Source organism: Nymphaea colorata, chromosome 12 (genome assembly GCF_008831285.2).
Source record: "Nymphaea colorata isolate Beijing-Zhang1983 chromosome 12, ASM883128v2, whole genome shotgun sequence".
In the NCBI taxonomy this organism is placed as follows: Eukaryota; Viridiplantae; Streptophyta; class Magnoliopsida; order Nymphaeales; family Nymphaeaceae; genus Nymphaea; species Nymphaea colorata.
This window is the reverse complement of record NC_045149.1, coordinates 13,384,539-13,401,814: the sequence shown is the minus strand read 5'-3', so window position 1 is coordinate 13,401,814 and position 17,276 is coordinate 13,384,539. Positions and strand designations below refer to the sequence as shown.

Genomic DNA, 17,276 nt, shown 5'->3' with positions numbered 1-17,276 from the left:
TAACTTTTTGAAGTTTAAAACAGCAAGGTTTTCACACCCCAACCTTTTGACCCTCAACTAATTTTTTTTTTCAACATAAAGCATTGAAGTGCGACTACACAATAATTCAAAAAGAAGGGAGCTATGCCATTCGAAACAATGTGGCAAATTTTCATCTATATAACAATTTCAATTCATATAAAATCACATCTATGTGTGTGATAAAAATGCTCCAAATTATATAATTCATGCCTAATAAAAACAATGCATCAATATAACCAAAATAAGAAACGTCGTTACTACAAAAGACCCAAAACCTCCTCAGTATGATGTGAGTTCAACCATCTGATCAAACTGTTACCCCGAGTCCACCAAAACCTAAAAAATAAAACAACAGAAGACTTAGCCTTCTCTGCCTAACCCTCTTAGGCAGAACTCAAATATGAGATAATCACAATTATAAAAGCAAATCATCATCATGTTGTGACAGGGCATAGTCACATGACTTGATAAGAATGTCTCTCACATAGACCACATGCACGGCATGTATAAACATATCATTCTCATTCATTTCATTCACATGCACATCATTCACATACATTTCATTCATATTCTTTTCATTCATATTAACTTTAAAGAATTGAGAGTTCCTGTGGGTGCAAACACATACACGTGCACATCGCAGGCAGCCTACAGCCAGGAGACAACCCCTGTGGTGGCCCGAAACAGTATGGATCCATTCCCATTACAGCGATAGAACACTCGTTCATGAATGTGTGAATTCCAAGGAGAGATACTCAATCTTCCCTAAGACACCCAGTTTGGGAAGGCGGGAGCCCAATGCTCTAAGCACATCACACAACAATACCTTATGGCCTTGTACCGCCTACGCTTCGAACAAATGAGACCAGTGGTGAAGGTGAGACAACTCCCAAACACATTGCGACAACCCACTGGTCTCTCATCTGTTATTCTTTCTTATCATTATAGACACACATTCACAAAATGACCAGTTAGCTCATGAGGTTGGTTTACTCCACGAGTATACTCATCCCTCCAAATGCCTCCACACAATGGCTACACATATCATTAACATTCTTAGCTAGTCATCATAACAATACGGATACAACTACCCTTTAATCTCATTCAATGACATTAGTGTCTCAGGCAATGCATATGCAACAAATCACAACATTCACATTTATCAAAATTTACATTTATCAAATACATCAATTACATCTTTCAAAACTTAGTCAAATCCCGGAGAGTAGTCTCGATCCATGATTGGGTCGTAGCTATCCTATACAATTATCATTTTATGATGCTGTCTAATGCATAATCGAGGTCGAGAAGATTCTCAACTTGATACCTCACCTCATTTGTCCTAAGCAGTTATTAATTTTAGTACACATGCAAATGCGTAATAGTTTTCAAAACAAGCTTTTAATAGTTTTCCAAAACAAAACTTATTTACATAACAAATCATTCGCATGCGTACATACATTCACTCACAAAACAATCGTTCAATCACATCACAATCGTAGGATCTCATGATTCCGAAAATACACATTCACATGCTGGCCCCAAACAGAAATTTGCCTGGAATGCCGCCATACCTGTCACGCGTCCACAAAACACTTCAAAATGTCTCGAGCTTCACATCTTGTTGCTTAAAGTCTACTGCACGTGTCCGGTGTACCTGCAAACATAAGCAAGTGATAAGATTTCTACTTATTTCACTTTACAATCTATACAAGTGTAAAATATAATCATTGAGGCATGCCCTCGCCTCAAGAAGGTGTCGACAGGTAGTGTCGACTCACAAAGCCCCCCAATAGGCTTCTTCTCAACTCCTTTAGGTTGTCACCAAATGATTTAAACTCCATGCTTACGATTGAACCAATCACTAATATGTTTCTCTCTTGCTTCCATAATTGAGGTATCTTCCCAATAATTACACCCAACTTACCTACCCTCTCTCAACCAACAACGCAATACGCTCATCGACAATCGCATGAGCCACATGTTCACTAAAATGATTCTAAATCTTCATAACCCCATCAAATTTCTACTATGTTTCCCAATAGCTTCGAGAATCAACTTATCATGTTAAAAAAGTCATTATAAGCATAGATCATGGTCTCTCCAAAATAATCCTAGACTTTCTCAAAAAAGCAAAGTCACTAACATATATCCTAAATCATCAATTCTTAATTCTAGCATGCTCAATAAATAATTATACGTGCTCCAACAGAAAATATTCAACCATCTAGGCTTGATTAGGCCTTGTTCACCCCAATTTAAGAGTCCAAACTGTTGTGATGCTTCCGACAACCACCCTAAGCATTCAAACGATCCCCAAACGGCAAAAATAGTGCAATACCACCACCACCAATGCCGTCTAGCCACTGTTATGAGGGGGAAGAACATATCCCCAAGATGAAATCTGATCAAGCAACGATAATATAGTGAAAAAAATCAATGATGAAGAGTGCTCGGTTGGGGAAAAGGGGAAAACAATAAGAAAATAGGGAGAAAGCTTGAGTAGAGAGCGTGTGGGCAGGGAGAGGCGTTTGACAGAGATAGATGGACAAACGAGAGAGAGCAAGAGAGAGAGAAATGAGGGAAAAAGCACGCGAGCAAGAGGAGGGTGTAGTTAGTGTGAGAGGAAGAGGGGCACAACACGAGAGATGGAGAAAACAGAAGGGACCGAGAGCGAGCTCTAATAGAGAGAGTGTGGGTAAGGGAGTGAGACAGCACGAGAGGGAGCGAGTTGTGTTGGTGTGTTCAGTGGAGGGAGAGGGAGAGCAAGCAGGTAGAGAGAACACGGCAGAGAGGGGAGGATTCATGAGAGTGGCGGAAGAGAAGAAAGATGAAGAGATAGGGAGGGAGACCGACGGCTTACCCGTGCAATGCCGTCGCCACCGCCGTCACCCTTCCTCCGCCGGTCCAGCTGCCGCCACTTCCACACCGTCCGCCTTCCTCTTCTCTGCAACACGGTAGAGGAAGAAACGAAGAGGAGATGAAGAGGGGGAAATGAAGGAGAAAGGAGCGACGTCGAGGTCTTGCTCGAGCGTGAAGCTCAGGTCCGGGTCTGGAACTGCTCCAGTTCCACCTAGTTACAAGGTTTTTTTGGGGTATAATATGACGAGCTTGAAAAAGATGAAAAATAAATTTTTAAAAATTAAAAAATAAAAATAAAAAAAAATTAAAATAAGTGATAAACTAATAACACAAACATTATCTTACAAACATTAAAAGATAAGTAGATTTGCAACAAATACAAAATAAAAAATGATGAAAAACAATTTAGCATTAAAAAAATAAAAAAATGAAAAAAGTAAAAAAAAAGTTAAATAAACGAATGCGTTTTTTTGTTTTTAACATTAAAAAAAACGTTTTTTTAGTTTTAAAGAATAATGTAATGTATCGCGTTTTTTTGGTCTCATTTTTCGAAAAAAAAAGTGCTTTTTGTGACTATAGTTTTTGGCAATTATGCAGCCGATTTAAATACTTCTTCATCTGAAAACATTTGACAAACCAACTGATTTCAATTTTCCTCTTTTATTTTATATTTTATAACTAACAAATAAATGTTCTAAAATAAAAAGTGCTCGTTTTTTCCAACTCCGTACTGCCCGGTCTCGCTTTGACACGAGCCGAGGCTAACGAAGCTACGGTTTTCCAGCTAATCTGTATGACTGGTTTGGACCCTCGATTCCGGACCCGATCCATTCTGACTGCTGACTTCTCACGCAGTCTCTCTCCAAAAGGTGGGACATGAGAACCTGCTACGGACACGTGTTCAGAAAAGTCACGTGCCGCGTGTAACGCTCTGTGCCACGTCTACGAGAGGACCTTACACCGATGTCGAATTTTTACACGGAGGCCCATAAATACTTCCGCTTGTAGCCGAGAGTGCTCCTTCCCCGCTTCGCCCTACTCTGCATGCTCTCCGCGCGGCTACGCGGTGTCCGGGCGATCCCATTTTCCTCTGTTCTGGTGTTCCGGCGACTCACCAGCTCCCCCCTGATAGCCCCTCCGTCTTACTTTCTTCCGTTTCCTCTTATTCTTTCTTCCTCGCTATACAGGACGGGTCTCGCTGCATCCTCCTCCTCCTGCCCTTCTGCGGCCTCCCCTCACGGGTCTGTCTTTCCCTGTTCTCGGTCCGTCTCTGGTATGGCCAGCCAGTCGTCTGCTCCGAAGCAAAACCTTCACGATTTCACTGTGAAGGTACTCTCTCTCTCTCCCCCAAACCCCCACACACCCTTCTCTTGAACGAATTGGGATTTACTCACTGGGGATCCGTCTGAGGGCTAATCGAATTCAGCGATCAGCTTATGTCTGATGCAGTGGAATTGGTTGTATACGGAGGATCCTGTTTGAACCCTTACAGGGTTGTATCACTTTTAGTTCGGAATTTTTGTTTATTATTGGATTTTTGGGTTGGTATATAGGACCTTGGAGGAGAAGAAACGAAGTTGGTTTATACTCGGTTCTCTGGGTTTAAGTATCACTTCCCACTGTTATGAAGGAATTGCTCTACTTGTCTTTCTCTATTCCTGAGTAGGAATTCTATTTTTACCAACGGCGACGGAATTTAGCTTGTTCTTGAGAGTTGGTGCTCTTGATTTTGTTTTTGTGAAATAATTTTTCGTGAACTCCTTATAAGTCTTATTTAATTTCCATTCTCTGTGTTGCTTGAGTTTAGTTTGACCAGGAGATTGGTCTGGAAGAGAATTTTAGCGGAATCAGTCAGACATGTCGTTCAGATTTTATGATAAAGTTCCTATTCTACTACCCATAACTAATATGTGCAGAGTTTAGCTTCGGCCTCTCGCGATCTAATCTCTCTTTGGCAGGATGTGCGAGGAAATGACGTTGAATTGAGCAAGTACAAAGGGAAGACCTTGCTACTTGTCAATGTGGCGTCTCAATGGTGAGTCTTTTAGGTGGAGAAGAAAGAGAAGCTTCTTTGCGCGCGGAATAGTGAATTTTATGAGCACATGAAATTCGACATTATTGGCAGTACCTGTTTCAATTTTCTGAATTTCCAAGTTCATGACATTCGTAGTGATTATTTAACTTGTATGACTTTGTTCCAGCGGATTAACAGACTCAAACTACAAGGAGTTGAATCAGCTTTATGACAAGTACAAGGACCAAGGTTCCATTTTTGTCCTATCATTTTGTTTCGTGTGATATCTCATGTTTTATTCATAATGCTTGATCAACTTTGTTTTTTATTGAAAGTTTGGGTACTTGTCCATGTCCTTATGTTCCGTCCTTTTATGTGATGCACTAATTTTCGTTCTCTGCTTTTCATCCGGTGCCTGTTTTCTCAAAATATTTGTAGATGATACCCACCTATAGATTCTTTTCCACTTGTTTGCAAACATATAACATGGCTACTTTTCCTTCATCTAAGCATCGCATGCAACCTAAAGCTCTTGAACAGTTGAACCTTTGCAGCCTTTTATGTCCCTTAAGATTGTCCTGGCTTAGGTGACTAACGCACTGCCAGTATTTCTTATTTGACTAATTGGCTAAGGCTGAAGTTCTTCATTTCTTTCGATTTAGAAGGTTGTGCAATTAAGGTTCCAAACAACGGCAAGGGTCTGCCAAGCAGCTGTATAAGTAATTTGTATTACATAGTTTTCACGATACCTCCAAGTCTCTAACACTGTTCAAAAGTCCATGCGGTGTCCTTTTGGGCAGGTCTTTCGCCAATTCTATCTCTTCCTTGGCCATGCAAATAAGCATAAATGGCTGGCACATCCCGTAGCCTTGTCTACTGTAGAGTCTTAGCCATTCCATTGTGTCAATTCTTCGTATGTTGCTCCATGCCTCTCAGTAAAGTGCAGCCCCATTTGGCCCAATGCATGGGTTCAACCTGTTTTAATTGTCTTGTTGGTCAGATCCTACCATTTTGCTAGCTCAAGTATATTGAAAATGACGTCTACCTTGCCTACAGTCAAAAGAGTAAATTTGACTAGTTGTGTAAGGGTTTTGTCAATTTTCATTCAACGTACAATCTTCAAGATTGAAACGACCATGTTTACCTTTAGTATGCTAGTAATGATGTCTATGTAAATGGTTTGCCATGGTCCTCATGAAGTGAAATATATCAGTTATCATATTTGGCTAGAAGTAGGAGCAAGCAACTAAGCCTAAGTTTGCAGCTCTTCTGCTTACAAGCACCTGCATGTTTCATAATTTCATTATAGAGTCAGTAGTTCTGGGCCTCATGACCTACCATAAGCAATGATATTGATTATAGTAGCCACATACTACACTTGGTTTAGTGCTCCAGCAGCAGTGTTGAACTTGTTAGACCTACAATTACACTTAGTTTAGTGCTCCTGCAGCAGTGTTGAACTTGTTAGACCTACAATAGGCCAAGCAGCTAGGAAGAGGTATAAGGAATGAGAGTTGTTGAAACTAGCATATTGGAAGATCAATCGGCCAAAATAACCATGAGCAGCTACAATATTATATGTTTCTTCGCCTTGACCGAATCTGTGACCTTCATTGACAAATTCATTTCAGTAGTTTTCCTGATCAAACTAGTGGTTACCAAGGAACCATGCATAGCACTGAATAGAGAGCTGTCGGATACACCAGCCACACCTAACTTGTGGAATGGATGCATAAGGTTGTTGTGTTCAGCCTGGAATATAATGATGAAGTTGAAAGTACTAGATATTCCTAGAGACATACCATCAGACAAGCTTCATTGACCAATAGGGTAGATCAAGAAAACAGCAGTAGTAGCTGCAATAGGAGCTGAACGCGCAACATCAATTCAAGGGAATGGCTGTACATTCATGGCAAAACATTTCTATGGACTTCATCATTGGCCTGTTGAAGGTTGATGAGATGGCTTTAATTCTAGTGATGGTTGATTTCTTTTCTAAATATGAGGCTTCATCCTTGCACCTCACCATTGCAGGGTAGAGGGGGCAATTAGATTGTTCCCTTGGGACAGAAATGCCCTTGGATATTGTTGGGGACCAAGACACTCTTTTGTTGGACAATTCTAGACAAGCCTATTTGGGTTGCTTGGGACTAATGTTTGAAAACTCAGTGACTTGGGACTCGACTTGTCCATCCTTGACTCGTGCCTCAACAGGTCAACTTGGTGACTCGGATTGGGTTTTGTTAATTATTGTCTTTTGATAGAAAAATAATAATTTGTCATTTGAACATAAAAAGGTTGTAAAATGAGTTGACACATGTATAACTAAAAATAAATTAACTTGATATCAAGTAAGTAGTGATTAAGTCATATTTACTCATATGACGACAAGGAAATGGACAATTAGATAGTTGTGGCTATTTCATAGCTTCATCTTTGAACATAAGTAAGTAGCAAGGATCAATCTATCAACGAACAATTTGACAAGAAACAAATACTAAAATCAATATATTTGATATCTACAACTATCCAATGGTTAACAAACTAAACATATATGTATAATTATCTAAAACTAAAATTCCAAAAGATAAAGAGCCAAAATGATCTACAAATTGAAACAAGTAGATAATCATAGATGAAGTTAAGCCTAATCATATTTGACTTTTTATTTGCAATATGCAAATTTTAATAAATGAGCTATAATTTTAAATTTTATGTGCCAGTGTAAGTTAGAAACTCATGTCAAATAATTAAATAGCAATTAACTAACCCCTTGTTGATTGATTGTATAATATGAATTTTATCACTAGATGGCCAAGTCAAACGAGTTTTGACTGAGTGAAACTGAGTTTCAGCCGAGTCAAGCCGAGTTTTGGTCCAGTCGGGCCGACTTATAGCCGGGTCATAACCAAATCCAGTTGGGTTTTAAGTGTTAACTGCAAATGAGTTTTCCCATTGGGATGACTCGGTAACCATCGAAGTCAAACCGAGTTAACCGAGTCAACGGGTTGACTCAGCAAGTTTTAAAACACTGCTTGGGACCAAGCTCAGCCTCATCACTAGCAAGCATCTGGACAAATTGATCAAGTGAATGTTATGCTTGACGAGTACCAGCACTTTGTAATGGTGAACATCATTTTTTTTGGAACAACATCGAACAAGATACATCATTTGTCTTTGGTCAAACCTATTTATTAACTGTGAGGACGACACTGAAAAAGTGATGATGACTCGGGTAGAATTGTGCACTAGTGGGACCCAGAAGGGCTGCCTCATCTAATAACAACAACAACCACGAGTGGGAAACATCATAGTCTTAGCCTATATGAAGAATTTTCAAGTATGATGTCGAAGTCATCCAATACCATGACTATGAACTCGAATATTATTAGCCAACACCCTACTTGAGTTTGCAACCACATTAGGTCATTAATGGCATTTGGAGTTGCATTGAGGGCCTTGACATGGTGCAGTTGGTCGAACACACTTAAGTCATGGCACCACCTGGTTGCCACAAAATTGTAGGTTTTATGTGTCGTGTCATTCATCTTCTTCTTGTGATGAGTATTGAAACGTAAAACATTCTTGTACGAAGTCTCATTGACTGAACCTGTAAATTGTCGAGCAGTTATGGATGGTTCAATCACACTTTAATTGCTGACAACGGTCCTGGGCATTCTTTCAAGGAAGCAATGTTCAACACTTGACAATCTTTAGCTCGGTGAGAGCAGAAGTCTAGGAATGAACTTGACTTTGTAGTGGTTGCTCCCTTATTTTTAATATTTTCCTCCATCATCTTTTGTACAATATCGGTCCTCAATGGTTTTGTTTTGACCCCTTTATAAATGTTGAGGAAATATAAAAGAAGCAGAACAAATAAGAACAAACAATGAAAACCTTATTTTCATTAAACGTGCATGGTCTTTTACCATGGAAGGCTATCACGAGCCTTGGTTACACAAAGCATAGAGCCTTGGTTACACGAAGCATAGAAAGAACTTAAATAGGTGAAGTTCCCATAATCTTGGCAACGATAAACATGAGAAACTAAATCTGATTTTGTGGAAAGATTTTATTTTCCTTTATCATTAATTTTGATTGATCTTGCTGGGATTCTTTCCTTGAATCTCTCTAGAATAGTTGCCTTTCAATCTTATCGTTAACAATAAAAATAGCAAACTGTGTTTTTTGTCAACCATCAATTTCTACCTCTTAAAAATAAGTGTCAATGCCAAAAGCCTCGAGTGGATTCTAGACAATGAATAGAACACAAAGCCTTGGTGCACCTAAGTTGAAGTAGATGCTTTTGAGCAAGCAATAAATAAATAAATACATAGATTCTTGTATATAGTCACATTTATATGAAGCATTAAGCGCAAAATAAATGGTTAATGAGTGTAGAGCTTACTCGGAACATGGCACACGTAAGTGATCTCTGTTAGAATGGAGAGACTAGTATGTTACAAAACTATAAGTATCCTGGTAAAATCTATAAACCGTCACTTTATAAGATGTAACGACTAAAATGCATTATAGTGGAAACAAATTAACATTTCATAATATGATAACATCCTTAAAAATTTGAAAGATCAAATTTAATAAAGTTGAATAATTAACAGTTACAAGTTATATAGCATAAAGGAAAAAAGCTTTTAAGTAAATAGTAATGTATCTCAATGTTTTAAAACATGGAAAATCTTATATTTGCTGAAGCAACACCTATAAATATTAATCTAATTTTTTTAAGAACAAAAGGGGGAATACAAACCCTTAACATTATACAGTTTTTATATTCATATTGCTTTTTTTTTTTTAAATTGACTTTTATTATAATTCTAAATTTCTGATATAAACAAAAAATAGTAAAATATGTGTGTATAGAGATGTATGTACATATGTGTACGTGGAAGAATTAGTATATCCCTCACCACTTAGGTCAGAGTAAAAACCAGACTCCTTAAAATTGATTATCACAAGTACTTTTTGTGCATTCTAACCTTATAAATATGATTTTAGGAGTGGCTTGATAGAAAAAATGCATTAAATTAATCATTTTTCAAGCTTAAGTATTGCAAAATGTGCAACGTAGCCAGCATCGGTCGGTTTAAGTTAGATATGGAACATAATATGATATACAAAATTGCAATTTTAATTTTTTTTAATTTTAAAAATTTATAAAAGCTTTTGAAAAAATCAAGAATTCACAAAACAGTAAAAAAATAAGGAAAAAACACTACATGGAAGAACATGAATTGCATGAAAAAAAAAGGTTACTTTACCTACATCATGCACTATTTCATTAGAAGTAATCAAAATTGACCACTTAAATTATTCCCAACACTTAAATGTTGATGAAAATAGATACTTTTCAGTGTCTATGACTTATTCCTTGTAGTCTTTAAGCAATTTAGGGTCACAAAATATGAATTTTCATTTTTTACTTTTTAAAGTAAAAAAATGATTTTCTGAGATAAAACTCTATTTTTTATGGCATGAAATCAGCCATAATTTCTGTTTTTCTTATTTTAGATGCATAAGAATGTCTTTCACATCGGACATCATGTTCAATCTAAGAAATTTATGTAACTTTAATTTTAAAAAAAATAACACTTTGTTACATTTTTATTGTGTAATTAATGTAAATTACAGCCAATATCGTACTGTAGTGCACGAATAGAACAAGGAGCATATCATTAATGATACCCAATGTGGTATAGTTGTACACCCCTGAAACTGGTCAGGGGTATCGTTTCATTTTTCTTCTAGTTATATTAAGTAGTTTATCGTGTATGTTACATCTACAACACTGGTTTTTCTATTAACAGTTCTCGAGACATCAAAAATTTGATAATGCGCAAAATCAACTGGATTGGGCTGGCTTATTCAAAAACCTGACAACGTGGAGGGTCCATTTAAAAAAAATATCAAAGTCCAATGTAAAAATCAAATCTATGCCTCGAAAAACATTGAACCGTTGATTGTTTAATCCTCAGAAAATCCAATCCACAATCCAGATTTCAGCAATTTTTTTGAATCGTATAGTTTTGTTTGTTTGAAATCTGTGCAATTGGATTTCCCAAACACAGCCATTCTCCGAGCTGAAATGGCAACGAACATCAGACAGCCAATAACCAAATGGTTGCACAGCCAAATCTAGTTCTCATATATGTGTGTGTGTGTGTGCGTGCATGCTTGCATGTGTGTGCTTAATCATTTTAGCAATGTAATTTTTATTGTTTAGGAAGAATAAACTTCTTAGTTGTATAACAGACCCATTCTGTCTACTTTATTTGTGCATGTATGCATAGAATTCTGAATAAGAGTACTAACAAATGCAGGATTAGAAATCTTGGCATTCCCGTGCAATCAGTTTGGTGGCCAAGAGCCAGGAACCAATGAACAGATTGAGCAAGTTGTATGCACTCGATTCAAGGCTGAGTTCCCTGTTTTTGACAAGGTAAACACAGACTACTAATTATTACCGGGCAGAAGTTTCAAATAGCACAGGTGATGAGTTTCCACTAATAATGTTATCTTCAACTGGTAATGCTTTTGTTTCAATTTAAGAAAAATAAACTGTTGGATGTCCAAGTAATTAGATAATATTATTAAAATGATAATATATAAGTTTATATTTTTTTGCTAATCAAATCTTTTCCTACACCAGTAAGCTAATTTGGTGGGGGAATATGTGTGTTTGGTCTATAAAGCTATAAACTGTAACCAATTTAAGCCTCATTTTTTGTTCATTGATTAAATTATTGTTAGATTTAGATATCCAGATTCATCCAATGAGAAGAAGAGATGCCAGAGAGAAAGGAGCTCGCCCAATGTTAGGTTTTGATGTCCAGAAACATTTGAATGTGAGAAAGAAGAGATGAGGGGTGTGGAGGAGTTTCCTCAGTAGCAAGACGGCAGCCTCTGTCCTTTCAGGCGTGCCCTAATTCACATTTGATTTAGTATATCCAAAATGTTAGATGACTGAAGAATACAAGGTGATATACAAAAGATAACACTGCCACTGCTTACATGCAGAGTATAAAATACAATAACACACATGGATTCTGTGTTGGATCCAAACCCAGATATAGAATGAACATGATGTATTTTCACTTGAATCGTATTAAATATAAGGATCTAATTTATATGGACTAAAAAGTACCAGTGCATGTCTAGGCCTGATAAGTGATAACTCACAGTTGGATCTATATTTGGATGGGATCTAGACCCAAATACGTATATACAATTTTTTTTCTCACCCTCCTCATATTGTACATGGTCATAAACCATGAACAACTTGCCTTTGGACATCCAAAATCTGTTTTGGGTGAAGCCTTTGGTGAATAGATCAGCATGCTGTTCTTTGTCTTGTTCTTTTTCTCAAACTTTCGTTCTCACAAAATGTTGATCAATCTCAAGGTGTTTGGCCTGACTGTGACAAACTGGATTACAACACATGTTTATGGCACTTTTGATTGTCACGATAAGGGAGAAGGGAGCACGAGAAGTTTTTTCCTTCACTTTTTGTTAATAAATGTCGAACTTAAGTAACCTTACGTGAGGCAGCAGCCATGGATCTATACTCTTACCTCAGAACTGGATCTATTCACAAACTTTGTTTCCTGTTGCTACGAAATGCTAGGTTTGTATCAATAAATGCATAGTACCCTTGTATAGATAAATGCATGGTAACCCTAGGAAAGATTTCTTCTTATTTGGATCACTTCCTAATATGCATCACTGTAGACAACAGCTTTGTGCTTAGCTCCCCATGTTCCATGTTGTATATGCTCATAGACAAGATTATCCCCAATCATCCTCTTTAGTTATCTCAAAATGCATTTAACTGTGTCCATATGGCCAGTATGTGGCTTGTGCATGATTGAGAAACCTGATTGACTGAATAAATGTTGTCTGGCGAGCGAAAGTCTATCTATTGGAATATTCAGTAAGATCAACATATTGATCTCCATCATCGGATACAAACTTGTGACGTAAAATGCTGGTTGTGGCTGGAGGCTTACAACCTTTCAAGCTAGCCTTAATTAAAACAATCAATGTGGCTAGCATCATGTTTTGAATAAATAGTAAAAAAGATATCCTTGAATCATTGTTTGTTGATGACTCCTCAACTTGTGCAGCTTGGCTCTGGCTACTACAAATAATTGGAAGAACATTATCCATCAGGACTAGCAAGGAGTTCTGTACTCAACCATGGATAATAGACCTCCATCAGTGATGTTTATCCATGACTCTCGTCATGGTGCCAAGCGAAGTTCAACTCATTAATGAGAAACATTGTGTGACATCTTCACCCATTTGCCGATGGCATCATAGTAACTGTAGCCTTATAGTTTATACTCATGAACATAACCTACAAACCTGCACTTGAGAGCTTTGTCTTGAGATTTGTGTCTCAGGGACTAGTCAATATGAAGTTATGAACATAACAAACATCTTAAAAACAGGCAAGATGGATGCCAAACAGTGTATAATATGGAATTTTATTTTCAAAATCATAATGGAGAATTTCTTTATCACATATACTGCAGTATGGAATGCTCATGTCCATAGAGAGATGGGGAGATTACTATCATACGTTGTGCTTATTGAACTTCCAATAATGTCTGCTTTCACACACGATCTCATTTTGTTGAGGTGTGTGCCAGCAAGACAACCTTTACCATATTCCATTACTGTCTAGGTAATGCATGAAACCATTAGATTTAAATTCACCTCCATCAAATTGAAAAAAATTGGATAGGTTCGAAGAATTGATTTTTGACCAAAGAACGAAAAACCTTGGAACAAGGAAAAGACTTCAAAATTTATTTTTTATGAAATATATCTAGGTACAATGGGAATAATTGTCAACAGAAATTATATAATACCAACTTCCAGAGCCAGAAGCAATGGGAGCAGGCCCTCACGCATCAAGACACACAATTTTAAAAGGCCTTAAAGTTCTTTCATTTGCTGAATGGAAAGATAGTATATGACTCTCACACAAATGACAGCCAGGACAATTTCATATCTCACTCCTACCAAGACCACATCGAGAAATGAGTTTATCATAAACAAGTTTCTTAACAGAATCACTTCTATAGTAACCTAACGGACAATGCAAAATTTTGTTTTGTCACTTTCAGGGGACACATTTAGAAGAAACAAGAAACTCGATGGATCTTCATGGTAGAATATTTGAAAGCATTTTCTAGAAACATGATACTATCCTGTCTTCCCCTCAATAAATGTGTGCTTTGTGTTAAGGTTCTTGACCTACACAAGGAAGAAGTGAAAACTGAAGCATAGTTATCATCGACTAATTTTGAGATATAAACAATATTTTTCTTGGTAATATGAAGAATGTTGGACATTTGCGACTGATAGGGTCGTCCGTTCCATCCCCAGTGACAACATTGCTCCTACTAAAGAGTAAGAAAAAGGCTAAGGAGTTTACCTGCATCACTTGTTACATGAGTTGCTGCCCCAAAATCAAAGTACCACTTCATATGATCATTTTATTTCAGGTTGAACTCAACAAAGGCAGACAGCAGCAACTCGTTAACCCCTTATTGCTAGTATTCTCTTTATTCATGTCTGTCTGTAGGATATTTCCATTTATTTTGAGGATTGACCATCAATTTGCTTTAATGTATTACCTCATAGCAAGCAAATTGCAAGTGAGGAAACATGACGGAGGGACTATCCATTTAGTTTATAGTTAGGTTGGATTGAACTATTAAGTTTATGTTGGATCCATTTGATTTTCATTCATTTATATTTCTTATTTGTCTTCATTTATTAGCTTGAATTTGGATCTTTTGTCTCATGATGCATCCAAGATCTGAAGTCGTTAGAGACCTATTTAAGGGGGGGAGAGGGGGGTGGGGCATATGGTTTATTTGGATATTGTTGAAGTTGATTAAGAAAACCCTAATTTACTTTGCTACTTCCCTTGCTTTCTTGCTTTTATTTGTTATTGATTCTTGTTTTTCATTTAATTCGTTCCTCGGTGGGGATTAGAGTGAGGACCTCTAATCACTACATCAGAACATTTCTTTGTCCGTGAGCATTTAGAAGTGTATTAGGGTTAAGGAGTATGCCTCGCCGGTTAAGGAGTATGCCTCGCCATCCTTGCTTCCAGCAATGGTTTACAGAACCTATTTGCCCTTGCCTATAAGAAGCACCAACGAGGAATGCATCCTGAGAATCTACCTAGCTTGGGAGCCTTCAAAAACTCCCATCAATGTCTCTCATACTGGATGAAGTTGGCTTGCAATTTGTCATATGTAGGAAGAGTAGGCAAACATAGAAATGGCAATCACCTCCACTCAAAACCTACTGCACCATATTATCATTACTGCCTCACACCCTACAATGGCAAGTTGGTGTATAACCATTTGTATTTTGTTTAGATATTCTATAAGGGACATGGAATCCTTCCTGAGCACCTGAAGTTCCTCCCCATAAATACAATCGCTGCCCATGTATGGCATCAGCTGTCTGCTTCTATTTCTGAAACCAGTATACATACGAAGTGTATGCTACTTTAAAGTATGGATCAGCTGTTTGCTTGCAAATGGTCCTATCTGAAAATAGTGGCAAGCTCGCAAACTACTCAAAAGGTTGTTGGGAGATTTCATTCATTGATGATATAATTGTATCGAGCAACATATTATGTCAGCATTTCTATTTTGGTTTTTCGGTAATAGTCTGCAATCCTATTTGCCTGATTTGACAAATCTTGGTTACTAAAATTTAAAGCTCTGACCTTGCAATATTCTAAGGAAATATTGATGCCCGAAGACCAAATCTAATCACAGGTTCTTTAGGTTTCTAGAAGTATCAGCAGGCTCTCCAGTGAATATGTTTTTTAACTTTTTTTTTGGCAGGTTGAAGTGAACGGTGAGAAAACTGCTCCGGTGTACAAGTTTCTGAAGTCAAGCAAGGGTGGAATGTTTGGTGACAGCATAAAGTGGAACTTCACAAAGTTCTTGGTTGATCAGGAAGGGCATGTGATTGATCGCTACGCACCGACGACTTCACCTCTGAGCATCGAGGTATCGAGCATTGGGTCATACGCCCATTACTTGTTTCATATTCAGCCCGAATTTTTGAAATAAAAATCAACATGTATATAAATATTTGTTAGAAACCTTTTGGTATCCCACCTGAAATTTCGTTACCATATTAATCGCTCCCCTTGCATATATTTGGTCACCTGGCTAGCAACCATCCCTTCTCAGTTAACAATCGTCTTCTATTTTTGTGTTCTGCAGAAGGATATTAAGAAGGTGCTGGGTGTCTCTTAGAGAGAGAGGGAAAGATTGGAATAAGGTAGTGTTTATGCATCAGATACGCGTGAAACCTTGTATAGTTCATATACATGATGTGATGTTTATGCAAACATATGTCCGTGAAACCCTATGTAATGTTTATGCAACACATATATCCGTGAAACCCTGTGGTCGGATATAGCTGTGCATTTACATTTATGGTTATATTAAATAACGAGTGTAGAGAGAGTGAGAGAGAGAGGGGGTTGGAATAATGATCTGTTTATGCATCATGTTTCCGTGAAATCTTGTAATTATATATTATACGATGTAGTATTCACACACACGTTCATGAAACTCTACGTGATCGATGTTAATGCACGCCTTGTGGGTGGAACGCGTGGCCCTTGTAGATTCTTGAAGTCAGGCGCAGTAAGTAGTGCTCTGCATTTTTCATGGGGCCTTGAAAATGCTAGGCATTTTCTTGGTGCAGAAAATGAATTCGAAATTCAGAAAATGGGATGATAATGGAAGTGCCTCATTCTGCTAAGATGTGAATGAAAAGTATGGCACTCGTTCTGTGGTCCATCCGAATGAAAATCAAGCTGTATCACTCTTGTCCTGCTTTTGATGTTGAAAGATCAACTGCGACCTGCTGCTGGATCCTTGCTCGAGGGCGCGGCTCCTCTTTGACGAGTGTACCTACTCGGCCTGAGTTATACCGATCCAGTTCAATCATTGTTATTATGGTATCGATTAGCTGTTACAAAGATGTACAAATCTGGTGCATGCCCCATATGGTTTACTCTCAAAGAAAAAAAAAAAGTTCCTGTGGTGGTTTTACCAAACCAACCACATTCACCATACCCAACCAGTCAACCGGATACATTGAGATTTAAACTGCTGTTACCACTTATTGTTACCATCAACTGTTCCGGACTACTGTTGCTGGACAAAGTCCTGACATGAAACAATTAATATTTTAGAAATCGTTGATGAGTCCGTAGTCTGAGGTTGTTCTCTTTTATTTATTCCTAAAACCTCAGTGGTTTCCCATTTATGTGATCGTTAAGGGCCTGCTTGGCTACCGAGACAGAATT

The 17,276-nt window shown here is 37.7% G+C and overlaps 1 protein-coding gene across 1 annotated transcript; it reads left to right on the top strand.

Moving 5' to 3' along the window:
• The first annotated feature begins 3,883 nt into the window (after positions 1-3,883).
• LOC116265445 (probable phospholipid hydroperoxide glutathione peroxidase) lies at positions 3,884-16,500 on the top strand. The gene is made up of 6 exons (XM_031646037.2): positions 3,884-4,212; positions 4,842-4,918; positions 5,085-5,146; positions 11,236-11,354; positions 15,793-15,960; positions 16,180-16,500. Exons 1-6 carry the CDS (start codon positions 3,928-3,930, stop codon positions 16,210-16,212), a joined length of 744 nt encoding a protein of 247 aa, XP_031501897.1. The 5' UTR covers positions 3,884-3,927; the 3' UTR covers positions 16,213-16,500.
• The last annotated feature ends 776 nt before the right edge of the window (positions 16,501-17,276 follow it).

Excerpts from the sequence above, each read along its gene's own strand:
- LOC116265445 (XM_031646037.2), top strand. The coding sequence starts at position 3,928 with ATGCTCTCCGCGCGGCTACGCGGTGTCCGGGCGATCCCATTTTCCTCT. Across the intron at positions 5,147-11,235 it reads TGACAAGTACAAGGACCAAG|GATTAGAAATCTTGGCATTC; the intron begins GTTCCATTTTTG and ends TAACAAATGCAG. Across the intron at positions 15,961-16,179 it reads CTTCACCTCTGAGCATCGAG|AAGGATATTAAGAAGGTGCT; the intron begins GTATCGAGCATT and ends TGTGTTCTGCAG.